Here is a 27,232-nt window from a genome sequence, read left to right as displayed (position 1 = left end):
TGCCTGTCATCAGTCCTTGGTGGTGGTTATTAATACCTGAGTGCCAGCACTGCACAAAAACATGGTCCCTGGCCAGGGCACCCATGCTAACCCAGCAGGTTTGCCTATGTTGGATACATCTGCCCACTGTGCAGGCAGGACCCAACGAAGTCCAGGAAAAAAGACAGAGACTTGAGAGGGTGGAAGCCTTGCCTTATTCATAATCACAGGACAGGCTCCAGGAAATATTTATCAGATGAATGTGTAAGACAAGGAGGTGGGCCAGAGGGGCTGGGGGTAGGGGAGTACACATGTGAGCAAAAACAGGAGAGGAAGGCACAGGTGCAGTGGAGGTAGGGAGGGCAATTTACAGTGTCTTACAGTGTCTAGGAAAGGCCTAGAAAGAATGGGTGGAAGGATGGAAAGAAAGGGTCAGGTCAGCAGAGGACTGTGGGTGGCTAGAAATACTGGGTAAGGAATAGGGAGGGGAAGGGCCTCCACCTGCTTCTTGCACTCCTGACCCACGCGGGTAACAGGGCAGAGGAGCACCTGTGCCGTGACCATAGCGTCATGGGTCCTGTGTCAGGCCACGCAGACCCAGGCTCTGGCTTGGCCCCCTCACTGCCTGTCCCTTCATTTCTCCATGTTTCACATTCCTCATTGTAAAATTAGGGTTGAGAACACTGTCTACGTCTTAGGTTGTGCTTAGTAGGCACTCAGTACATGCTAGGGGTCGTGTTAATACGAGTTTGTTGCACTTAATACAAAATCTTTTTTTTTTTAATGTATTTTGCTATTTTTCCTGACACTGATGGATTTAATTTTTGCTAGTTAGGAAATGAGGGTGTGGGAAGTTGAGGTAGAAAGAGAGAAGTCATTCAATGTTGGGGGCCCATGGAGAAGGGGGATTTGGGTGATCCATTTGGGATTTGGGGTAAAAGTGAAGCGGGCAGAAGAGGAAGGAGACAAGCTGTGACAGATTCCTGAGGGTCGTCCCAGTGACAGGCCTCTCTGGCTATAGCACAGAGGGTCCTCCCACAAGCTGGGAAGAACTGGCCAGGCTGTCTGTTGGCACTGTCCATCTGCACCGTCCAGACACCTCAGGGCTGGCCTCTGGGTGAAGGCAGGTGTTGGAGTTAAAGGGGGAAAAGCCTCTCCTGACCAGACTGACTGATTCAGAACAGGGAGCAAACTGAGAATAAACCCCAATCAGATGCCACATCACTCCGGTAAGTAATAATAGCACCTTGAGCAATCCCAATCCAGTCTCTCACATGGAGAGATCAGTTTTTCAAACTGCTTCCAATGCAATGTTGTGGATGAGGGCTGCTGCAAAGCTGGGCACCTGTGTGTCTACAGGGGCCAGGGCAGCTGGAAGGTTTGCTTCTTATCTGTGGCATGTGAGGAGCAGGACCTGGAATTACAGAGAAAAGCCTCACATCTGTACCAGCACAAAAACACAAACAGGCAGCCACGAAGACACCTTCTCCAGAGCCTTCCCAGTTTCTTCCACTAACATGTTATTCTCATGGGATTTGTGTGCAAAGGACAAGTTATATGACAAGAAGAGAAGGAAATGAGGACGAGGAGAGATGTGACACAGAAAGTGGTAACCTGTTCCTCAGATCTTCCGTGTTATCAAGTTGGAGGCTATCTTTCCTCTTTGTTCCCTTCCCATCCCAACGAGATCAGGACCCACAGGACTGAACATTAATGGATCCGAAAGGTGGAATAAAAACTTGCGTCTTGACAGCCACACAGCAGATATTGCCAGCCCCATTGTACATCAGATAATGGTCTAAAGTATTTGGTTCACTTCTACAGTTGTGAGGTATGAAATTCATTTTCAGTTTTTCATCCTTGTAGAAAGAGCTTCATTCTTGGCTTAGGAATTTAGCCTAGCTTCTTATTTACTCTGTGACTTAACTTCTCTGAGACTCAATTTCCTCATTTCTCAAACGAGGGCCATAATACATACTTTAAGAAATACTGCTTCTTTCTGATTTTAGGGTGATGGCCTAAATAACTTATTGCCAAGACATGGCCAACAGTGGTTTTTCTTGGAGGGGCTGGATTTGCACAGAGTCCTTTCACATGTTCAAGTAGAAACCACCATGAAACTCAACATGCATCAGTTCGATGTCGTCAAAGGCTCACCCTAAGATGATAGCTCTGCCCAGAAAAGGATTTTTGGAAATCACAGCAACTGACTGGTTCTGGGAAGTAGGGACATCTGGCCACCTTTGCCCAGTCCCCATGGGTTCCACCTCGGGATACAACGAAGCAGCCTTCTGTCTACTGCTGCCCTGGAGGACATCCTGGGTATGCCAGAGTCAGAACCAGGGCATTCTTTCGAGATCATCCAATCCCCTCCCTGGAGTATGACTTAAACTAATTCGATATGGGTAGATGAAACCTCTATTTTAGAAACCTCAGGGAAGAAGATTCCACATGGTCTTCCACACACTTACACCCATCCCTGAAAGCTTATAGCTAGGAATCTTACGTTAAATCAGTCATGAAAATCACCCAGTTTTAGTATACTTAAACATGGTCCCAAGAAACTACATAGAATGGAAATTAGGAGGCAGCCCTTTAAGAGCTTTGGCATCACCCCATGAAAGATCAGAAATGGAAATCTTGGCATATACTTGCCATGTAAGTGGCTTTAGTCAAGTTCTTCATCTCAGCAGTAAGCCCACCATTCTCTGTACAGTGCAACCAAGAGGGGCCCACTGGGGGATGAGGGTTAGTCATCACCAATCCTTCTTTTGTCTGTTTCTCTGAGGTCAGAGGCAACTTGTCAAGATGGGGAAGGGAGTTTATTTAGAGAGGAGCCTAGGTGGCTGATTATGAAATTAATGATCCTATTTAAGGTCAGAGGAATGAAGCTGTAATTTTATTTGTATGGTTGCTCTAACCTAGATCCTGCTGAAATCAATTTTCTCCTGGTCTGTACAGGACAGACATAAAGTCACTTGGTGAACTTACGTTAAATTTTTCTACGGTGATTTCAGTAGTGTCGTAGGTCCTCTACCAGAGTTGGTAGTGAGTCCTGCTTTGTTCCTAAATAAATGCCATCTCCCCAGAAGGAAGACCAGGAATGGTAACTGAAAAAGCACAGCACTGAGGTGTTCAGACAGCCCTGGGTTCGAGTCCGAGTACTGCCCTTACCAGTAACTCTGGACATGTTAGTTGGTCCCTCAGAGTCTCAGTGTTCTTATCTTGAGGACAAGAACATCTTCTTGGCAGTATCGTTATAAAGATGAAATGAGATCGTATATGTAAGTGCCTGGCATCTGCAGGCTCTCAGTAGATGGCACCTTCATGACTCATGATAAGGCTGGGTACAGGCTGGGTGTCTGCAATGGGTCTGGCTACTATATAAACCTCAAGAGGGTAAGAAGCCACAGTCTGGGCCTACAGGAGATCCAGGGCAAACAACCAGTCCCAGGGGCTCCAGGAAGGAACAAGATGGTAGCTCCTGAGGTTGGAGAGGTATCAGAGCTGGAGCAAATGCAGCACTGGGCTGCCAGGGGTTTGTTCCAGTCTCCTGCTCTAGGCTGCAGGCTTGGTCTTCTGGGGGCTCCTGTCAGGAGGAGATGGGGTCTGAGGGGAGATGTAGAGAGCTCAGGACAGCGTGTACAAGTTCAGAGCCTGGGTATTAATGTAAGCCAGCCCGCTGCTGGAGCCCTCTGCCTGTCCCACCCAGAGTCGGTAGGATCTTGTCTTCCCGGTCCCAGGGCCAGACAAGGACACTTTGGGCAGAAAGAAACCATCAGTGTGGACAGGAAGAACAGCAGCTTCTTAATCAGTCCAGGAGAATAGAGCCCAGCTGAAGCCTTGTTCTACTCTCATTTAATTATCAAAACGATTCCTCTTCTTCTGTCCTCCCTAGGGCTGTGTGCCCCAGATTCCCTGGGCCCAGTAATTGCCTCTCTGTTAATAGAAATCATCGGTATTTATTACACTGAGTGCTCCAGCTTATTTCAGCTCTCCTTGTAACAACATTAAGGGGAGTGCCTAGTAGCATATCACCAAAGTAACCCTACTTAATGACAAGAGTAAAGGCTCCTGAACCGTCCTTGCTCAGCAGGCCTAAGGAAAGCATGAGCTGCAGTTCAGTAGAGACAAGCTGAGGGACCCTGTGTGGGGTCTGCAGCAGGGTCCTGGCTCTGGCTGAGCAAGAAGTATAGGGCCTGGAAACCAGGGATTGGAAGCCCAGTGCAATGATCGTGCCCACCATCTCCCCAGGGGGAGTCTCCTGGGGGCTTCTGTTCCTCCTAGATATATAACAACGGGGAAGTGACTTGAGTTCAAATTCTTGTTCTAATGCTCAGGGCCTTGTAAATTGTCTCCTGGAGCTTTTGTCTTCTTACTTATAAGCCAGGAAGAGTAAGATCCACCTCCCAGGGCTGACAGGATTAAATGAGAAAATAACGTGAAAGGATTCCAGGGCGTCTGCCATGGAAGGCATGCCACAAATGTTTGTTCCCTCCTTCCTTCTTTGAGTTGATGCCGTGGGGATGGAATGATGTGAGGGACTGGGCCTCACACAGTGCCTGGCATTAATAGGGGTTTCTTCCTGCAGCCTCTTCAGCCTCTGTGTCTAATAATGGGCAAACTCATCACAGATGGGGCTGAGCCAGGAGCCCCACAGTCCTAGGGTGCACATGGACTTGGGCTGGACACCAGGCTGGCTGCCACTGTAGCTTCCAGACCCACTTAGGCACATAGGTGGAGAATCCCTCCCACCTCTGCTCAGTTGTACTCAGGTTCACTGTCTACCATCTATCTGCCCACTCTGCTGTCAGATGTCAGCCTCACCCAGGGACACATCTCTGAAAAGGTGGGTGCCCTGTGTGGCCTCAAGGGGCCCAGGCAGGTTTGGAGGTGACCTGGCACCTTATGATAAAGATAGCTGTCTCTAGGCAGCTATGGCTTTTAAGGTCCTGACGTGACTCAGCAGTTCGTGGAGCACAGTCGCTGAGTACCTGCTGTGTACTTTCACACAGGTGAGGAAAGCAAGGCTCAGAGAAGCCTGTGAGGGCCTCAGAAAGCAAGAGATCAGTGCTGGAGCCAAGGTCAGCTGACTATGAAGTCCTCTTCAGTCCTATGCAAGCCCCCTACCGATGGTATCTGAGCAATTAACAGAGGTTAAACTATATCTGTCATGCAAGGGCAGTATTTAGGAAGCTTTGCTAAATCATTTGTAAATAACTATGCATCATCTTTCTTTCTTTTTTTTTTGGTACGAACAGGCATAAATGTGTTTTCTGACAGTGCTGGCCCTCCTCAAGAACACAGGGGTTATCTGGTAGTAGGCTGTGCTGGTGAATAGGGAACTCTGTGGGGTGGGAAAGGTGACCAGGGTTTCTAAGTTGCCAGAATGTTCTAAAAGTTCCTATTTGAAGTTTCAGCATAAAATCCTATGTAAGAACAAGTCACCATCACCTTAGCAAGAGGGTAAGGGATATGCAATTCTGCCCCTACATCACTGGATTCCTTGCTTTCTATTCTGTTCTTTTAATTTTTGTTGGAAACTTCTAGTGTTCCCTCACCTATTAGGAAGAAATGGTCAATGCCCACCTGCTCCCATGGGATACTGGCTCCTTCAGATCAGTTTCAGAATCTGGTGGTACTGGTGCCTCTCCAGTACTAGAAAGAGAGAGGCAAAAATCTGGGGACACTGAGGCAAAGACCGGGAGTGTCAAACCAACTGGGATGTGGAGATGAAGTGGGGGGACACAGCCAGAGAGAGAGAGAGGAAGAGGTCATGTGTCTCCGCTGCTCTCCACAGTGACTGTGGCTGCTTAAGCTCTTCTCCAGAATGCCAGACACATGTGAGCAATTACAGAGGTTTCCTCTGGGCAGAGCCTCCCTGGCTGGTTCCTGTCTCACCCTCCCAGGCGCATAATGGAATTAAATGCTACTCCAGTGCAGTTCCGCGCAGTGACTTACGCTATTGCAGTCAATAAAATCCACTCTTGGAAAGAAACTAGATTACAGGTCAGGGAAGGGTGGGCAGTCCGCTGAGCGGCCTCTGATCATTCCCTGTGGGGGGACTTCCACATCCTCTCTCTTCATTTCCACCAAATTACCCACTGCAGCCAAAGTGGGGCCTCAGCTTTGGATTTGTTATTTAGATTGACTTTGCCTGGGACCCTCCGACATTGATGTGGCACCACAAAATTATGCAGCATGGAAGCCAGGGGAGTTTCCAAGAGGAGATACATTTTTTTTTTTCTGGCATCTATCACTAAAAGAGCCAATCAACCAGATCCTGAAGGTGGATGGTGCAGGCATGTGCTTCTTCCCTGCCTGTTGCCCTTGGGAGGAGGCAAAGTCAGTGGTCTCAGACCACAGGGGTCTTACCTTACATGGGTGAGGGTCCACTCCATACGTCTCCAATGTCTGTGCTTTTCTTAAAAAGTTCAGCTCTGATGTTGCTGGTGTTTGACCACTGGAATAAAAGGAAATGAGATGATTTCAGGGTTTCCTGTTCTCTTAGATTCCTGAGGTAAACTTTCCATTAAGAAGCACTCAGGGTGGGGCGCCTAGATGGCTCAGTCGGTTAAGCGTCCGACTTCGGCTCAGGTCATGATCTCACAGTTTGTGGGTTCGAGCCCCGCATCGGGTTCTGTGCTGACAGCTTGGAGCCTGGAGCCTGCTTCTGATTCTGTGTCTCCCTCTCTCTCTGCCCCTCCCCTGCTCACGCTGTCTCTGCCTCTCAAAAATAAATAAATTAAAAAAAAAAAAAAGTGCTCAGGGTAAGCCTTATAGTCCAATTTTCCCATAGAGTGTGTGCTCCCTGCCCTATTCTAGTACCAGCTTCAGAAACTCCTGTCTGGGGTCAGAAACTCAGATGTCCTCAGACTGAGGCCAGCTACATAATAAATGACATGGGGTGTACAGTAGGGAGTGGTGGGGTTGGGGTCACTATGGCAAGCTGGGAAGTGCTACCCCATCTAATGAGGGCAGCTGCTCCTCAGCTCTAAGACTAGTCCTGTGGGAATGCAGGGCCGAGCACCACTGGATGTGCTTTTTCAAAGAGCAGTCAGAGATACTGATTTCTGTGTACTATTTCTCAATTTTAAATACTCCGGGGGCAAACAAAACACACTTGTAGGCTGACTGCAGGCCATGGGTTTCTTGTCTTGACTTATGACTGAAATACAAAGCAGAGACCTGTATATCTTGCTGGTGCTGCCCAACCCTCTTCCTTTACCAGCAGGGAACATGGGAATGGAGACACAGCAGGAGACAGTGCTGAGCCCCCCAGACCACAATAGCGGTCTGTCTGTCCATGGGGTGATGACTGAAAGGAAGAAAGCACCTCTGGTGCCCAGTCATCTGAGGAAGGGGTCTCTAGCATCATTCCCTTCCCAGCTACCTCATGAGTAGGTCCTTTCATGAGCTCCACACAGAACAGGTGGCAGTGTCTCCTTGGCTGCCCTCAGGGTCTGGATCCCTGGTGGAGCAGACACACTCCTACAGATGTTGAGTAGGTTTCAGTGTGAGGAGGGGTGGGAATTTGTCAAGTCAACAGTGACTCCGATGGCTGGTGGGTGGGACTGAGCTGCTCATGTCTAAGTTCATTATTTGTCTTGAGTAATACTGGTAAGTGCAGGAAGACAAGGAGGTGCAGGCCAGATTCTCCCTAGTGTCCCTCTGGATGGGTGTCAATCAGCACATTTATGTGCAAGTCTCCATGTTGCTTGTGTAAAATCTACCAAGAAATACATTGCACAATCTGGGCCTTCCAGGAGCTCATGTTAGAGTTGGAGGAAGGTAACACACATTTCCACATGCTAGTGATGCAGCCAGCCCGTGCAAGTAGGCATTATGTTGACTGCAGATTCCTACATCTGCCAGAGCACCTGAGGTGCAGAGAAGGTGCCTGGGAAATGTTTGTGAGGCAGACAGAATGCTGGGCACCAGGGGCAGCTGAGAACCACTGCCCCTTCCAGGGAGCTTATTCATTCCCTGTCTGGAAACTGGAAGATCTTGTGGGCTCCATCCAGTCTTGGAGTTGGCCCAAACCTCCGGGGCCCTCAAAGTGGGCATCATTTCCTGGGGGATCCCCTGTCTCCTACTAGGTTTCTGGATGACTGTCCCCACTACTCTCACACCTCCTAAAACCCTCCTGGCAGCGCCTCTTGGCTGTCCCAGGACAGCCCTGAAGTCTCCTTTGAACAAACCATGAGCCTTCTCAAAGGTCGATGTTTGTTCTGACCTTTACCACAAGGGGCCGCTGTTTCCCTAACAGTGATGGGAGGAGCCCTCCAGCTTTGGCAAGGACACACCAGTACTGGGAGAGGGATGGGGCTGGAGAAGGATGGAGATCTGCTAGGATTCTACCTCTGTTAGGTGTCTCCATTCCCCTGGGAGGGAGGGAGCCAGTCCCTGCCACACGCTCTGGGCAGGCGGTCTGCTTGCAAAGGCTAAGGAGGTTTTAGGGACATAATTTTGGTAGAATATTCTGAGTGTAAGTGAGGATTTTGTGTTTTGGGGTGGGGGAGCTCAGGGAGTCAGGGTAGGAACTAGTTTAAACTTAATATTAACGCTAGAAATGTCTTTCCCCCCACTTCGGCATTATCCTTCCCCAGAAAGGTAGTTACACCAACATTGACAAAGATTTCTAAAAATTGTAATGTACTAATGTGTTTTATTTTACAGCGCTACAGTGTATATGGCCTTTTTCTTCATAGTTTGTCAGTTTGGGGTATATGTGCTCCAGAATGCCACACAAAGTAGAGCCCATACACTCTATTGTTGCCTTTTTTTTTTTCTTTAAATCAATCTTTGTAGAAAATCCTATTTCACGTGGGTGAAAGGACACATTAATGCTATTTTATGGAATGTGGCATATTCTGAAAAAACTAAGAATATGAGGAGGACAAGCCCCCTGCTTCCAGCCTCTTCTCTGCCCCTTCCTTCTGTGCAGTGCTGTGGGGTTGAGTGAGGCAGTGCTGAAGACACAGCCCCTGAACCAAGAGCTCTCAGGGCACCCCCAGTGTTCATGAACTAGGCCAGCTCTGCACAGTCCCATCCCCTGACCCAGAAGCCACCTATCACACTGTCACAGACTGAAGGCAGAGGCTTGCCCATGTTTCATATGCCTCCTCTCACTTTTTTCTCTTCTGCTGTTTATGTTTTTTTTTCCTTTTCCCCAGTCCATGCTTCTTCCTCTGTCTCATCATTTATCTTAGTAACGTGAATACTTTTCAGAGGCCAATCTCTCTCTGTTTTCCTTACAATACAATGTCCCTCTTGCCCTTGGGCTTCAGCCTACTCTATAGGGCTTTGGGGTTGTGCTGTCAGTGCAATGCTGAAAATGGTACATCCCGGAGTCAGGATGCAGCATGGGGCTTGTATGCTCAGGCTGTGGGGGACAGAGTGTCCTGAGCCTCAACTGAGTATCACATACCTGAGTTCTGTCTTGTGAATCTCAGCAATTTTCCTTTCCAGCTTCTCTGAATGTTTCGGGAAAAACTGGAACTTGGAGCTGTAGCCTTCAGGGTGTTTCCCTGGGTCATAATCCCCAATCTCCGCTTGCAAAAGGAAAGCAGAGTAAAACAGTTGTGGAGGTAGGTAAATCAGCACTGGTAAAGCAACAAGAGATGAACACACAGAGCAAAAGCCAAAGCACACACCACATTTCCAAAGAACAGTGGATCTTGAGTGTGGCTGTGGGTTAGGTGGAAGGAGTGCTCCTCAGAAGAAGCATGCCCCACCCTTGTTTTCCCAGATGTGCACCCTGGGGTGATATCAAGTCTAAGCAGATACCAGAGCCAAGCCTGTATTCTGTGGTCACCACAAGTAAACATCCAATAGAAAAGCAGAAGCTTGCATCACGGTCTTTATCTATAGCCTTGAGAAAAGGTCCTGGGATCATAGCTCTTGGTGGCAGCACAAGAAACCGAGCTGCATCAGGAAGAGCGAGCCTCTTGGGCCTGAGCCAGATCAGAAGTCTAAAGTGTCAGTTTTGAGGATTTTAGCAGGGACACATTGATGAATGAGCCATGACCCAAACTCAGAACTCGGCTCTCAGTCAAAATCAAATCAAATCAAATCAAATCAAATCAAATCAAATCAAATCAAATCAAGTGAATATATTTGAGTAAATATTCATTGAGGGTGCCATTGACCAGGTGCCACGCCCCTCTGAGAGAACCTCAAGAGTAGCAAGACTGAAACTGGTCTTTGAGTTCTGGAGCACCAGGTCCTAAGGCTGATTTCCTAGCTTCCTGCATGGGGCGCTGTTTCTCCTCTACCCATGTAGAGAGACAAAGAGTCCATCCCTAAAGCTGCCAGGATCTCAGATCAGTGAGATTTCCATAGGGTAGTGTGGTGGGCCCATGACACTCTCCACAAAGCAGATCAGAACCCAGTCCTCTGCACAGGAAGGGCTCCACAGGGAACATCGTGCCTATGTTAGGAGAAAGTATGTTAGAAGTGCCAGCTGCTTTGTATTTGTCCTTTCTCCTTCGTTAGTGAGAACCACAACCAGGGCCTGTGCGAAATCTTGAGGGGAGAATAAATATTAAGAGGAAAATGTGCCCTCCTCTCACAGCTGAATATTGTACTTGTGCACAAAGCTACTCATTGTGTCTTCCAAATTACTTGGGAATTTCTATCATTCTGCAAGAGACTAAAAGCTTCCCTGGGCCTACAGTCCAGAGTGACCTTGAGCCATGAAGTCATTTATTATGATTTTATTTAGAAAGCTCCAAGTAGAAAACATCAATATTGGACATCAACTACTTTTTTAAAGGAAAATAAGAAAAAGAAAAATTCAATGTTGTCAGGGTAAAACTGAAGGAAATAATAGAGTTTAAAATCTCACTTAAACCAAGTTTTCTCCTTTAAAAATGAAAGGGGCCTCTTTGGGTAGCTTAGAGTTGCTTAGCTCTAGTTAGGTAGCTTAGGTAGGCACCTTCTAGAGTTGCCGGTTAGGTGATTTTTTAAAAACAGGACTCTCAGAAGTCAAACTTGCTATGTGTTGACTTTTACATTCTTTTTCAAAAAAATTTTTTTAATGTGTGTTTATTTTTGAGAGAGAGACAGAGCTCGAACAGGGGAGGGGCAGAGAGAGAGTGAGACACAGAATCCAAAGCAGACTCCAGGCTCTGGGCACCAGCAACCCCCCCCCCACCCCCCCATAAAGGGCTTGAACTCATGAACCATGAGATCATGACCTACACCGAAGTTGGACGCTTAACTGACTGCGCCACCCAGGCGCCCCCCTGACTTTTACATTCTTAACACAGCTATGATATTTCTCTTAACAGATGAACTGAAGTTTCTTTTTGGCAAGCATTTTCCAGGTTCTCTCCACAAAGTAGCTTCCTGGAGTTCACAGATTTCCAATTAAAAGTTCAGATTCTTTGAAGGAAACTTCATGATTTTAGTGTAGTCCTGAACAATCTGGGGACAGTTCAGGCCTAAGGACTAAGGGAAGCCTTAGAAGTGGCACTCAGGAGCCCCTGTACTTCATGGAAGGAGAAGGCATCACATAGATGAAGAGGGCATACCTTTCCCAATGTTTTGCAAAAAAAAAAAAAAAAAAAGCCAGTCTGGGAATCTGCTGGATACAGACTCAACTCTACACTATTAGCATGTTAGGAAATATATCTGTTACTTGTAAACATTTCAACTTTGAACACTCTGAATGGAAAGGTCTCTGAGAAACCAGAATTCCAAGATACTTCACACCTTTGAGATTTGCATGTAAAGTCTTAGAAAAATTGATTCAGATGACTCTCCAGAGTCCCAGTAACTCTATCAACCAAGGGTGGAGGAAATCCCAAACAGAGTCATGATGACCTAAAGAAGCCCGCAGGAAGACCTTAGGCACAGTTTAGCGTTGAGTGGTCAGAGCTTTCTGGGACTAAGGAGGCTAGGCAAAGAAGCTCTCCAACCTAGACTCTGCTTCAAGTTAGATACTGTTTATATCCAAGAAGTAGTCATCTGTGGTGACTGAAATAATATAATCAGGACTTAGCATGAAAGCAAGTTCATTCATCCTGTCAAAAGTCATTACCTTGAAGGATATAAGCTGCTAACAAGGCAGCATCTGATGTTTTACAGAGGAGACGGCCATGGTAGAGATCCCTTTTGATCTGTAGGAAGACTAAATACCTAGAGAGAAAAGAGAGGGTGAACTATAAAGGATTTCTCTGATTTCTTTAAAGACATAAGTATGTAATATAAGCCTATGAAATTTTTAAATGAATTTTAAATGAATTTAAATGAATTTTAAAAACAAAAACTTAAAATGGCACCACAGAACAAACATATTTTCCATTTCCCTGAAGACTTTTTTAAGTACTTTGCCCTGAACTGATTTGGGATTGAATTCAAAACAACTTGTTAGTTTCCTTCGGTAGCTCTAAACAGAAACGGTGCTTCCTGGCAAAAGCACTGTGTCCTCCCTCCCAGTGTTGGGTTTTGGAAGGAGCCAGCCCTGGCCCATTCGATGCTGAAAAAGAAACCTGTGTCAGCAGAGAGGGGCCAGTTGGGCTTCTCCCTGCCTAGGACTCTGGCTGATGTTTCTTCTTAAGAAGTGGAATGGAGCATGAAGGAACCAGCCCAAGGAAGAGTTCTGCCTCAGCTTGCCAAACCAATCTGTCCATATGTGGAACGGCCTTCAATTGTTGGCTGAGCTCAATAGCAGTGAAGGAAGCATAGAAACCTGTGGCTAGCATTTCTTCAAACAGAGAAAACTCTCACCTCAGTAGAAGCAGGACATCAAGAGCAACAGCGGATAGTAGCTGATGTGTACTGAGCACTTCCTATCTGCCAGGCCAGGTGTTATGTACTTTGCATGCATAGCTCATCTAATTCTCACTTAATACTTTGAAACAGGTACTATGATCCACCCCCCCACCTTTTAGAAAAAATTTAATTCCAATATAGTTAACATACAGTGTTGTATCATCCCCCCTTTTTAAGATAAGGAAACTGAGGCTTAAGTAATTTTCTCAAGGGCACACAACTGGGAAGTGGCAGAGTCAGGATTCAAATTCAGGACTGACTATAAGACTCCTGAGGTTGGCTCTTAGTCACTGTTAAATGGCCCTGTCCCTTTGGTGGGACATGGAAGCAAATCTTTTGTCCCTCACTCACTGATCATTCCCTGGGCCTGAGTTCATATATCACTCCTTCTACAGCTCTCTGTGCTACAATTCAGGGATACTGGACTAAAGGAGATAGCTAAAACGGACAACAAGGCTCTGGGCACTGATTCTCAATGTGGTGGTGAGGAAAACATCCCCCGGGGTGGGGGGAGAGCACATCAGAATCGGTGTGTATCTTCTTGCTCCTGGGTTTGATAAAAGCCCTGCTGAAGCCTTCTGATTTGCTCCCTTCCCACCCAGGGGGACATGCTCCTCCTCACCCTGAGAACCATTATCTTTATCAGGCATCTTTATCAATGAGTGCATGGCAGGTGCCTCCAGTGAGCTGGAAAGGAAACAGGCTTTCCACTGCTGGGTGGGGTTTATTCAGACTTTTGGAGGTAGGACATCTACAGGGGGGTCAAGGGTAAGGCCACAGGAACATTGTTAGACAATGGTGCAGCAATTAGAGGGGGTAGGGGAAGGAGGGGCAAGTCAACATCCTAAAAAAACCAAAGCACATTCTTTAGATGACAAGAAGAAATGAACTCAAGACCAACATCTATAGGCCTGACAGGAGGATTCACTTCTTTATGACCTCGTCTCAGACACTATCACTTCTGCTTTATTCTGTTTGTTAGCAAGTCACTAAGTCCAAGAAAGAATCGGCCAACAGCTTCAGGGTACAGAGTTGTATTAGGGGTCCCCCCTCCCTTTTCTGCTACAGTGGCTTTCATCAAGCTTCATGTTTTATTCACTGAAGGAGGTAACCAGTGACTCACTGTTGCTGGACATGAAAATATATCCCACGTGACCCACAGCATTCTTAGACCTATTCTCAAGAGAACCTGGCACATTCTCCCCTGCCATGCATGGGCCTAAGGAAGTCTCTCTTGTTGCCTGAGATACCGCCACTAGGGCCACTTTGTTTCCAGCCAGGAGATCGGCCTGCCAGGGCCACGTAGCGTTCCCAGCTCCTGATGAACAGGCTGGCTTGGTTACCCAATCTTAGAACCTCAGAATAGGAGCTGTAGGGCCTAATTCTCTCATAGGCGAGGAAACAGAGGCTATACATATAGAGTGACTTTTCTGAGGTGACACAGTGATCAGAGTCAAGGAAGATCTCCTGACTCAAGGCCTGATGCTTTTCCTACCCCCGTGGTAATTCAGTTAGTTGTCAGTTAGCAAGAAAGCGGTCCTGAATACAGGCAAGAGAACTGTGTCATCAGGGAGAAATTCTCATCGGAACCGAACAAGAAATCAGCTTTAGACCAGATTTAAGACAAGCCTGTTCCTTAGGACACGTTTTTGGGTAAACTTTACTTATCTCTTCCTGGCCTCACCTCCATTTTTGTTTTAATGCCAACATTGTCCTAAATTGAGGGAGGTGTGAATTGGGACCGTCTGATGGCAGAGCAAGTGAAAACCTAAAAGACAGCCAAGGAAAATTATCTTTCTGTGACATGTACATCTCTCCAAGGTATTGGCTGTGGCACTGTGCTTTCTGATATCAAAGTGTAGAGACGAATCCACAGATATTTCCAGAATTAAAAGTTCTGACTTCAGGAAAGCAGTGGTGTCTCCTGAAGAGTTTCTCCCAAGATTTTTTTTCTTTGGACTCAACTTTCCTTTATCAGACTCTTTCCCTGGCCTCCTCTATTTTCTACCACCCCTTTTCTTTAATCATGTTTAGAATGTTTTCTTCCCCCATACTAGCCTGCAAGCTCCTTGGAGTCAGAGATGATTTTTTAATTCACTTTTAATATTCTTCTAGAGAGCTTGTACATCCTTTACTTAGCTCACCTAATTGCCCTCCCTCCCAGCCACCATCCATCCCTCCATCCCTCCATCCAGTTCTGAGCACTTACTGTGCCAGGCACTGTCATGGGTTCTGGGAATACAGAAGGGAACAAAACTGAGTCCCTACTCTTAATGGAGTTTACATTCCAGTGGGGAGAGACAGATACAAAACAATAACAAAACAATAATGATTTACTGAGTGCATGTTGTGAGCCACACATTGTACTGTGTTTTTTTTGTTTCATTTTATTTTGTTGTCCTAACTAGGCTCCACGTCCAACATGGGCCTCAAACTTACAACCCTGAGATCAGGAGTCATACATTCTACCAACTCAGCCAGCCAGGCACCACCACACTGTACTGTTGAACACGTACTGTCTCATGCAGTCCTCACAGTGACTCTGAGGTGACTACTGTTTTTATTGTGCTTCACAGATGAAGAAACTGACTGACTGCAGAGACTGTTGCTTGCTTGGTCACACAGCTAGTTAAAGAACAACCTAGAATTTATACCTAGTTCTTTTTGATTCCTTGGTCTGGGGTCAGCAAACTATGGCCTGCCACCAGAGTTTCCAATGAAATAAGGCAAAATTTTAGGGGCACCTGAATGACTCAGTCGGTTAAGCATCTGACTTTAGCTCAGGTCATGAGTTCGAGTCCCGCACAGGGCTCTCTACTGTCAGCATGGAGCCTGCTTCAGATCCTCTGTCCCCTTCTTTCTGTCCCTCCCCCCCTCAAAAAATAAATAAACTTTAAAAAACAAAAAAAAATTTATTGGAACGCAGCCATACTCATTCATTTAGGTATCGTCTCTGGCTGTGTTCACACTGCAAAGACAGAACCGAGCAGTTATGACAGAGACCATATGGTACACAATGTCTAAAATACTTACTATTTATAGAAAAAGCTTGCCAGTCCATCTTAGCCTAAGCTAGGCTCAAGTGATATTCATTGAAGGAATAAATGACCTATAAACTCCATTCATGAAGAGATTCATTCATTCCATTAACATTTTTTTTTTTTTTTGAGCACCTGCTCAAACACATGTCAGGCAGCTTTGTTTCCTTAGAGGGTGGGGCCCCATTTGCACTCAGTTTCTTTCTATTATTTGATCTTTCCAGAGTTCATACACCTGCGGTCCCTGTTAAACGCTAAATCTGGTGCCTAATCCCCATTTTCTCTGCCTTGTCTCTAGCTCAGACAAGAAAATCTATTTATTACTTTACAAAATGACAAAAGAGATTAATCAGGATTTGGCAACTAAATTTATCATCTGGGAAGAGTCCAAGAGATAAATTGAAGCACAGTTCTTTACTTCCTATTTCATCCCCTCCTCTCAGTCTGCCTTTATGGGAATAGCTGAGATGGCATTGAAATTTAGGACCAATATCGCTAGGAAAAAACACACTGACAGCTAAATTGGCTTGGCAGAAAGGTGGCATGGAGGACTTTAAGCCAGGAATGAATTATGGGTAATTAGGCTGGGGCAGGTACCCACTTTCTCAAGATCAGCAGAGACATGAATGAGGAGAAAGATGCGGCTAATTCCAAGGCCTCCACAGGATGCCTTGGGGAAGGGGAGGCACAAAGACTCTAAATCAGGCCCAGGCATTCTGGGGTTCACACCCCCAACAATGCTTGAAAGATGTATTCTAGGGAAGGAAGGTTGGTGAGGTGGAGAGCAAGGGGAAAACAGTCAAGGATGCTCAGCACAGATGTATGCGGAAGCAGGGGAGCTTCAGTGCCTTTGTCTGTGCCTTTGAAGTCAGCTGACTTGGAGAGAGGCCTGGACTTGGTCCCCATGCTGTACCATGAGGACTTGGATGACTGATTACCAGGGATGGCTTTCTCTCTGAATCCTCAAAAGTTAGCTCCTTAAGTGTTAGGATTCTAGCTGGTGGGGGAAAAGGACAGAGGAGGAGTAGGGATTATCAGAAAAGTACCTTTTTCACATCAACAAAGGAGAAAAGCCAGAACTAATTGTACTCGTGTCCCATGCAGAGCCCTTGGGGGGCACGGACCATGTAATCAATCTGGCAGTCTCTGCTCAGTGTAAGCCTTGCTGGCGGGGGTGGGGGGGTGGTGGTGTATTACCAAGTGCAAGATCCCAGTGTAGTGGTCAGTTCTCCCAACAATTCTAGGTGGTAGATGTTACTCTTCTCATTTTATAAATAAGGGGTCTGAAGGTCAGACAGATTAAATATCTTATGTCCAAGGCCACAGAGCCAAGAAGTGACAGAAATAGGATCTGAGCTTCCAGGTCTATGCTTCTTCTTGGGCAGGAGAGTCTGTACATTAGTATTATGTAATAACATTTGACTTAGAAAATTGTGTTAAGAGCTCCTCCTAAGGGCCAAGATAACCATGTGTTTTTGCCCTTTAATCAAATCAAAAAGCCATGTGTCTGCTGTGTTCTTACTGGCAGCTCACTGAGTTGTTAGAATAATCCCTGTCATCCCCCCTGTTGGTCTAGTGAGGTGGAAACCAGACGATCCTGATGTGTGGTGTTAGGAGGCAAGGTGCTGGGTTCTCAAGAAAGGTGTGTTAAATTTGTCCAGACACGTGGACGGGAGTGTGGACTTCTGGGTCGGCCCTGGCACCATCACCTCTTTTGGCAGGAAAGCAGGGAGCAGGGGGAGTGGGGAGGGGCTGGGACAGGCTCAGAGTGAGGTTAATCCTCTGGGGGTCCTGAGCAGGGCAGGCTAGTGCTTTGCCAAAAGTCCTCTCTGTTTAAGTTGTCATTCATAGGGGTTCTACCCTTACTCTCCTGCCTAAAACTACAAGATTTCTCCTGTCATGTGGATGAGCTTGGTTTTCAGAAGCAAAGTAGAGCCACGTCCACTTCCATGTGGACAATCAGAACTTGCAGTTCGTTCGTTCCTTCCCTCCTTCCTTTTTTTCTTTCTTCCTCGCCCTTCCTTCCTTCCTTCCTTCCTTTCCTTCCTTTCCTTCCTTCCCTCCCTTCCTTTCCTTCCTTCCCTTCCTTCCGTCCTTCCGTCCTTCCTTTCCTTCCTTCCATCTCTCCCTCCTCCCTCCCTTCTTTCCTCTTCTTTTCTTTCAAATTTATTTTAGAGAGAGAGTGTAAGTGGGGGAGAGGGGCAGAGGGAAAGAGAGAGTATCTCAAGCAGGCTCCATGCTCAGCACGGAGCCCAATGTGGGGCTTGATCTCACAAACCATGAGATCATGACCTGAGCCAAAATCAAAGGTCAGACGCTTAACTGACTGAGACACCCAGGTGCCCCAAACCTGCAGTTTCTGTGCTCAGTAAGGAGTATGAGGTTTGGTTCTAACTACACATTTCACTGGCCCCAGTGCTTCAAAGTTGGTGCATACGCACTGCCCCAAACATCCAAAGCAAACAACATTCCTCATGCTTCCAACTCCACTGCAAGACTCCCCCCACCCTCCACTGGGGCCCATGTGAAGAAGCCACTTTTCCTCTCTGTCCTACTTCTGTGCTTCCTTTGTATTACTTAGTCCTGTTTCTTGCCCTCTTCTCTCCCCCTTTCCTCGTTTTCCTTCTCAGAGAAACTTCAGCTCCTTTTATCTGATATAAAACTAGGGACATGCTCTTCGGAACAGGAAGTGAACATAGGTCCATATTCTTTCTTCCTCCCTTCTTCCCTCCTCTTTCCTTTCTTCGGAATTCCTCCAAGCAGTTCAGGATCTGGAAGTAGATCACAAGGCCTTATAGGACAGAGTCTATATAACTGGCAACAGCCTCATCCAAATTTCTGTGGTGTCCAAGGTTTGGGGAATTGCAGGGAGAGTTGGCAGAGCTGTCTCCTCAGTTCTAGGATTCCCTGGCATCACCTCTTGACCTCAGGCCCCAATCTCTACAAGGTAACATCAACATTTTGCTAATGTCAAAATTAGATATTTCTCATATAAAAGTTAAGGATCCTCGTTACAGAGCATTCCTGGATCTTGGATGTAAGACTTTCACAGAGAATGTGGCTCATATACACAAAACCCTGGTGAAGATTTGAAGCTCCTATTCATTGACCCTCTTGTAGGATAATGTGGGCACAAAAGTTCTTTCTCATCCTCGAGTGGTGCTGGATGAGATAGGATTCATTCCATGCAGCTGTCTGCCTGCCACAGAGCATGATCCCCACAATGAAGAGTTTATCACGGACCTGATCCATTAGCACACTGGGGGTTTATCCACTTGGATTTAAAATCTTCAGTATTTCCCAGCTTATTTTTCAGTGTCCTACTTCGGCATTTCTCAAGTACATTAGGCCACTGGAGTCTATTTCAATCCCCTAAAAAAGCAACCTGCCCTCTTGAAAAACATCCATGGGGGCCACATCCTTGGTAAAAGAAAAAAAATGCTTTTGATTAAATAGTTACTCCAGATCCCTTTGTTGATGACTAGTTTTTTTTTTTAAGTTTATTTTTATTTATTTTGAGAGAGAGAGAGAGAGAGAGCAAGCAAGCAGGGGAAGGGCAGAGAGAAAGAGGGAGAGAGAGAATCCCAAGAAGTCTCTGTACTGTCAGTGCGGAGCCTGATGTGAGGCTCGATCCCATGAACTGTGAGATCATGACGCGAGCTGATATCAAGAGTCAGATACTTAACTGATTGAGCCACCCAGGCGCCCCTGTAGATGACTAGTTTAAAATGAAGTATACACACTTGTTGAAGAAAAGAAGCTCACTCCATTCCAGTCCTACTGAGGGGGGTGAGTAAAGAAAGCATGTGGAAATGAAATACAGAAGAGGTAAGGTTATATTTAGGAAGATTCCTTGTTCATAAGAGTTAGAAGCTTCCAAAATAGAGGATCTAAGAGGTTTCAGTGCCTCTTTCCTATCCTCCTCAACAGGTCTGAGTGGCTGAGGGAAGTTCAGCCTTACCTGGTTATTTCTTCTTTCAGCGCAGCAGGATCTGCAGGGTAAAACTTCACGCGGAAACACATGGTGAACGGAGGCTGCGCTGCAGAGACAAAGATGTGCCCATTAGGAAACACCCTCCCCAGAGGACGACTGGACTTCCCTCCCCACAGGGACGCACAGCCTTCTGAACCATCCTAAGAGGATCTTCACATATTTAGGGCCAGCTCACAGTCAGAACAGTGGATAGTCACCAAGACTTACTATCAGTGGGAGGTTTTGTCCCACCCTCCCCAGGGGTGAGGCTTCCCATCTTCTCATGAATACTTACATCTCAATTGCTTCACCACAGACTTTGTGAACTCCAACCAATGCTGAAACAGAGAACACAGAAGAAGAAAACACTAATGAGAGAAGCAGTATCAACTATAACTTGTTTTACCCAATTTCAGTGACTGGACGGATTGTAGCCCAGGGTGAAAGCAGCACAAAAGCTTGTGACATGTAGGCTTGGAGAGTAGAGAGTGATAGGGTTTTCTGAAGTAAGTTCCCCATGGAAGCAGCTGTGAAGGGGGAAGAGTTCCAGCTTCAGATGCCATTTCTGGGCCTCCCCGGCAATGCTGCCTTCCAAAGCAGGGTGCCAAAGCTCTGAGCCATATTTCTGGCACAGCAGTAGGCACAAGTGAATGCACGTATGTGTAATGGGGACAAAACCCCACCTGGCTTGGACAGGGAAATGCTGACTTCAGTGGGTTGTGTGTGTTTATGTTGTGTGCCAGCTATTTTTTGGCAGAGGTGGGTGGGCAGTAGGGACAGAGGCTATTGGTCATGGCTCTAGAAAGTATTAACAGGTGGAATTTCATACATGGTGAGAAGGCAGGGATGGCTGGTGTATACTCCATCTTTGTTTGAGCAACATCTTGCCAGCCCTTGTGTTACAGCATACATACTCAGGATTCCTTGGCATCAGGGATGTTTAAAGTCTCAGTCTCATAAGATAACGAACCACAACCAATGTGTAGGATAGTACTGTATTTCCCTTGGATTTTCATAGAGGAAGGATATAGTAGAAATACATTTTTTCCCATGGAACTTATGTTTGCAGGAAGGAATCAGTGAGACCATTCTGTATCTATTTCCCAGTTCTACATAGATGCTTCACACAATGCATTATGGATGCTTGTTGCTTTTATGCTAATCAGGAAACTTGACAGTTTGCAGAGAGCTATGACTGCTGTTAAGTGGGATTTGATTATCTGGAAGTAGACTAAAACCACTAGCCTTAAGCTCTGGGAAGGCAGAAAACTATGTCATCCACCGATGCCTAGGATAGTGTTCAATGGATAGCCGTCAAACAGACGATGGAAGCCCGTCCACATCTTCCTCTCTTCTGGCTACTTCCATTTAGTGTAACATCTTGGCAGAGTCCTCCCTCTGGCAGGAAAGCAGCCAGGGCCATGCAGACAGCATCCTGGCCTCCTGCGATTCCCAGCTCTCACCTTCTGGGCTGGGCTGTGGGTCATGCAGTTAATGGACCCACTAAGAGCCAGTTCTTCCGTCAGCTCCACATGGATAATCTGGGCTGACATTCTGCTCTCTTGCTTCCTCTGATCTGAGTTCCCACGAGGCTGGCAACTCATTATAGCCACTCAATGTGGTTAAGAGGTCCTTCTCACATTACAAGGCCCACCACGGCTCGGCTTCACAGGGAAGCAAAGGCAAGAGATGAAATTGCATGGAAACAACTGGGGTTCCAGGCTGAGCCTATGAAGGCAGAGGAGGCCCGTCTGACCGGAGCACATCAGAATTGTGTACGGCAAGAAGAACACAGCAAGTGTCTGGGGCTCAGTAAACAGAATGCCCCCAGGCACCTGACTGATAGATTAAAATAAAGAAACAAAGGAAGACAGAAACTACAAGGAAAGGCTATGAGAGGCACTCTCAGCAGAAGGCAGGTAGAGCTGAATAACAAAAAGTCTATTCCTCTTGGCAAGAGCTGAGGAGGACTTTGGTCAGCACTGCAGTGAGGGCTCCAGAAAGGAGAGGCTGGAGGAGACAGGAGAGGGGTGGGAAGGGAGGGGAAAGCCCTCACAGCTTGTCCAAGAGTTTTTGACAGTCTGATAGAGAAATCAGAAAAACCAGGATTCCAAAAATATGGTGATGGTTACAGTTACCTTTTGTAGCAGTCTGGCTAAATCTGGGTCCCAGAATTACTGGCAAACTGATAGATAACATGAGGCTGGGAGCAAGGGTCAGGAGAAGAGAAAAGAAAGTTCAGAGGGGAGTTTCCGTCTGTATTTGGGTCATTGGGACAGTGTGGCACAATCTGCAGGCTTTGGAGGCTTGAAAGGGTGCCTCCACCTTGAAAGGAGAGGCTGAAAGCAGGCTGGGGTCCTGGGCCTGAGCCAGGAATAGGGGAAAGGGGGAGTGAGGGCATCTCCTCCAGGGGGGACCAGGAGAATCCCCAGACCCCCATGGGGACCCGTGCAGAGCAAGCAGTGATGGGGTGAATGTGAGCTTGGGTTCTGCTACCCCAGGGTAGGAGGTTTATTTTAGGACCTCACACCCTAAGAGAGCGGGGAGCTTACCTGCTCTGTCTCTACCATGAGTCAGTAGATCTAGAATGATAATTTTCCCACAACTCTCAAGCACTCTCTCAAGCCTTAACCCCTGAGCCATCACACAACTTCAGAAACTATCAGGTATGATGAATTCAGCATGGAGCCTTAGAAACCACACAGACTCTGGCATCAGCCAGCTCTGAGATGGAGACTGGCATTGCCATCTGCTTTGGGCAAGTTACTTAACCTGAGATTTTATTTACTCATTCAGAGAATGGATATCTGAATTGTGGATACTCATCTCATCTGTGTTAAGGATTAAAGAACATATGTGAAGCTCTTAGCTCAGTGCCTGATACAACTCGGTGCCCAGTAACATCGGCTGAAAGACCTAGTGCAGAGCCCTGCACACAGTTGCCACTCCATACATGTTAATTTCTCCTCTCCCCCATTTCTTCATATTTCTGTCTCCTCCTGCTTTTGATCTTTATTTACCTCCATATACTCTCTTATATGTCTCAAGTACATTCTGACCTAACTAGAAAATAATGAGCATGGTACACTTTGTCCTCTTTTCTTCATAAGCTGCTCTCTTTGGGAGACAAAGAGAACTTGGGGTAACCGGCTTTCCTTCTTAAGGAGAAACAGCTCAGACCAAAAAACAAAAACAAGAACAAAAACAAAACAACAACAAGAAAACCCCTTGTAAAAACAGCCCATTATTATATAGTGAATGGACACGTACAGCATGTGAGGACATGTAGCATCCTGGTGTCATGGCACTTTTGGGGTCTTATACTATGGCCCAGAGCTAAGGACAGTATTTAGGTCAAGACAGTAGAGCCTTTATATGGAGAGAGGCTGACCTTGACACTGCTCAAAATTCTGCAGAGCCAGGAGGACCAAAATATGTCAGTCAAGAGGGCAGGACTTGTTGAAGGAAAGGAATACAGTCCTTTGGATTCTTTCCTTAAGCTAATGTGTCCAGTATAAAATTCTAAATGTGACCTGGAGACACAGTGGCTCAGAGCATCAAAGAACAAAACAGCACTTGACTCTGGCCTGAGGAGGGGCAGATCCATTAATTCGTTATCTGAGGTCCTGGGTACTGCTGGGGGGCTGTGTCTTCTGGGGTTCCAAGGCCCCCGTGACAACAGAGATGGAGCCCATGTTTGGAACTGTGAAGAAAATCAGTGGACTCATGAAAAGGGGGGGGCCCTCTGGGATTCGTGTTGATAATGTCTTTGGAGGATGGCAGACCAGAGTAGGGGGTGGGCAGGGGTATAGCAAAGGGTGATGCTTCTGCATACTTTCCCACTTCGAGGGGGTGCCGGAGACTATATGCCCACAGAAATGAAAGGGCTGATGAAGAGAAGTTAGAGGAGCTGCAAGTTTCTGCTAGTGGAACATCTGGGTGAGTGGAGGGGAAAATTTTGGCATTATAAACCATTAACCCACACACTCATCATTCCTTCGGCAAATATTTACTGAATATCCACTACATTCTAGGCCCTCTGCTAGTTCTATGGGATATAGTGATGATGAGAGCAAGCCTACACATTCATGGGATTTACATTTTTGCAGGGAACACAGGTTTTTCAAACAGGCAGCCACAGCATGGTGTAAATGCTACAACAGGGGTAGTACAGGGCACATGGGGGCACACAGGAACGGCCCCTCGTTCGGAGTGTTGATTAGGGAAGAATCCCTGGAAGAAGTGGGGAAGAAGTGAGGAAGTGAAGAAGAAGTGAGAGTCTAAGCTGAGACATTACATGTGAGGAATTAGCCAGAAGAAAAGCATGGAGTATGGAGATGTGAGGCCAGGGAGAAGAAAAGTTCCAGGCAGGGGGACTGTACAGGTGAAGGCTCTATAAAGAGAGGATGGTGTTGGAGGAAACAGGTCAGGGGAGGTGAAGCTGGAGAGGGAGGCTGGGGCCTGGGGGTAATGGACTTGCTTTCCTATCTGTCTGGAATGTGCCCTGTATCTACAGAGCCACATATGTTGTGTGCATCAGAATGAGTACTACAGCATTTGCAAGGCGTTGGAAGACCCATGTCAGTTCAGTTATCTTTCTGTTCTGCCCCCACTAGATTGGCGTGGCACTTTAGGTGAGACCCTTCCTAACTGGAACAGGGTGGTTTAGCTCGTTTACTAGAAAGCAGGCAGGAGAGGCTCAGCCTGTGACCTATGCTCCAAGATCATGACCCAGCCCAGCTGCTCTGCCTCCAACTGGACAACTGGGCAAATCACTTCAACCCTCTGGGCTGCCATTTCAGCATCTGTGAAACAACAGGCCACACTAGGTGAGCCTCCATATCTAATACGGTGATCTGAAGAGATGACACCCAACTGCAGGGCCGGGTTGGTCCCTGACTCTTGAGGCTAAAATCATGAGTATGAGTGGCAGTTCAAGGACTCAGCCTACTGACAAATCCTCTCCTCCATTTGTGCTTTGAATATTGACTTACCCGCTGCTTATCTGGGTCCACAAAGCGGATCCCAAAATAGTCTTTCTCAAGAAGGTTCAGGTGGTGGCAAAGAAGGTCAAACAGGTACTGGCCTTTGGCATCTCTCTGCAAAGAAAGCAAGCTCCATTGAGAAACGATAGTGCTTCTTCAGTGTAACTGTGTTTTGATTGTCATTAAAGATCATCTAGGGGCACCTGGCTGGCTCAGTTGGTAGAGCATCCGATTTTTGATCTCAGGATCGAGAGTTCAAGCCCTATGTTGGGCCTAGAGATTACTTAAAAAAAATCATCTACAAGTTGGATGAGGATGTGAAAAGGGCATGTGTCTGTAATGATGTCCTCCATATTGTGATGTGTTAGATAGTCTCTAGAGTTCTGAAGCTCTTAGCACCTAGAAGGAGCCGAAGAGCCCTTCCTTCCACAAAGATGTCACAGAAGTCAGAGGAGAGTCAGGGAAGCCCAGTTCCAATCTCAATGCACAAAGCTTTCCTGAACAAGTGGGAGCAGGGAAAGTCAGTGTGGAATACACAGAGTCCAGCTGGCCCTGCCTCTAAAGTAGATCTTGAATCCACCCACTTCTCTCCATTCCTATTACCAACTTCATGGTCAAGCCACCACCATCTCTCAATGTGCTCTCTCCACACAGCACAGTGATTGTGATTTAGACAAGCTACCTTTTTTTGCTGAATATGTAACAAAGGCATACCAATATATTCAAACATACAAAAGGAGACACTGTGAAGAGTAGGCCTCCCGTCCACCCTGTCTCAGTTTCCCTCCCCAGAAGCAACTCCTTGTGTTGCTCCTTACCAGCTCCTTGTATATCCTTTTTAAAAAATATTTTTGAGAGAGAGAGAGAGAGAGATGGAAAGAGAGTGCAAGCAGAGCAGTGGCAGAGAGAGAAGAAGAGACAGAATGTGAAGCAGGCTCCAGGCTGTGAGCTATCAGCACAGAGCCTGATGTGGGTCGTCAACCCATGAGCCATGAGATCATGACCTGAGCCAAAGTTGGACACTCAACTGACTGAGCCACCCAGGTGCCTCTCCTTGTGTATACTTAATGTAGGATTTTACACTTTTATACACAGGCAAGCCTATATATATATATATATATATATATATATATATATATACATACACACACACACACACACACACACATATATATATAATCACTTTCAAAAATATAGTGGCAGTATATTTTATGCTGTATTCTATTTCTTGTTTTTTTGCTTCTTAGGGTACCCTGTGAATCTTTCTCTGGCAGTACATACAGACCTGCCTCATAGTCTTTAACTGCTGCAGACCACTGGGATGAACCTACATGTATTTGACCCGGCCCCATATCAATGGAATTTGTTTCTAATCTGCTATTACAAACAACGAGGCAGTGAGTACACAGTGATCTTTAATCAGGTTGCCACTCTTGCTTAACACAGTCAGTGGCTTCCCACTGCTCTCAGAATAAAACCTAAACTCTGACCACAGGCCCTATACACCCTAGCTCTTACCTCCTGTGAACTCCTCCCAAATCCTTCTTCTCACTGCTCTCTGGCCACAGCCTTTCTTCCTGATGCTGCAAGGATTTTCCCTGCGTCTCCATATGCTCTCTGCCTGGACTGCAGCTCTTCCAATGGTTATTCCTTCCCTCCTTGAGGTTTCAGCTCTAATGTCCTTTCTCTAGAGAGGTCTTTCCCCTACGGAAGGGCCTCTCCCAGTTACCATCTCATTTATCCTGTTTATTCCCTTCATGGGACTTACAACAATCTGTAATTATCTTATTGATTTACTTGTTTATTATCTGCTCCCTTTCTAGGCTGTCATTTTCATGAAGGCAGGAGCTGTCCCCCAGAACCTAGCTGGTGGCGAGGTCCTCAACAATTATTCACTAAATAAGCTAATGACTGAAGGACTAGAAGGTAGGGGGTTGGCTAAATTTTTCACAAAACGTGAGGAAATTAGGCCATTTCTAAACCTTTAACTTCTCCTTCAGGGACATGCCTCAGTATCCGGGATGAGCTGGGAGCAGAATGACTTGTGGAAAACTGTCAGAATATCTGCAGCTCTGCAGGATGGCAGTCTCTAGGCCTATCCCCAGGGGTCTCTGCAGCTCAGCTCAGATGGTGGCCTCTGGTGGGACCGTGTCTCATTTTGCATCCAAAACCAAGGTCGTCTTATAAGATCCAAAGTATCTCACCTGTGTAAAGGCCAAAGGGCCCAGTACTGCTCCAAGAAAGGGCAGACCTTTATGACCTCCACGCAATGTTTACTTCTCACCTCTTCCCCTTCCGCTGGCTCATCCTATACTTTCCAGGAGAAGTAGGGCAGGAGATCAGTTCTCTCAGCAAATATCTTAAGAAGCTTATCCTTGTAGGATTGGAAGGAAGAGAGAGTGGACAGCTCAACAAAGGAAGGCTGTACCAGGTGGGCATCTCCCCACCTTTTCTGCTGGCCCTGCACTCCTTCCTAG

General features: G+C 46.6%; 1 protein-coding gene across 1 annotated transcript in view; it reads right to left on the bottom strand.

Moving 5' to 3' along the window:
- FRMD5 (FERM domain containing 5) overlaps positions 1 to 27,232 on the bottom strand; it is a 323,028-nt gene that overhangs the window by 21,329 nt on the left and 274,467 nt on the right. The window contains exons 2-7 of the mRNA XM_030318271.1: positions 24,765 to 24,869; positions 20,066 to 20,108; positions 19,759 to 19,837; positions 12,026 to 12,123; positions 9,410 to 9,533; positions 6,355 to 6,442 (exon numbers count right to left, since the gene is read on the bottom strand). Coding sequence (XP_030174131.1) covers positions 6,355 to 6,442; positions 9,410 to 9,533; positions 12,026 to 12,123; positions 19,759 to 19,837; positions 20,066 to 20,108; positions 24,765 to 24,869 — 537 coding nt within the window. The remainder of the gene's footprint in view (positions 1 to 6,354; positions 6,443 to 9,409; positions 9,534 to 12,025; positions 12,124 to 19,758; positions 19,838 to 20,065; positions 20,109 to 24,764; positions 24,870 to 27,232) is intronic.

Source organism: Lynx canadensis, chromosome B3, assembly GCF_007474595.2.
Source record: "Lynx canadensis isolate LIC74 chromosome B3, mLynCan4.pri.v2, whole genome shotgun sequence".
Lineage (NCBI taxonomy): Eukaryota > Metazoa > Chordata > Mammalia > Carnivora > Felidae > Lynx > Lynx canadensis.
This window is presented reverse-complemented; position numbering and strand designations above follow the sequence as displayed.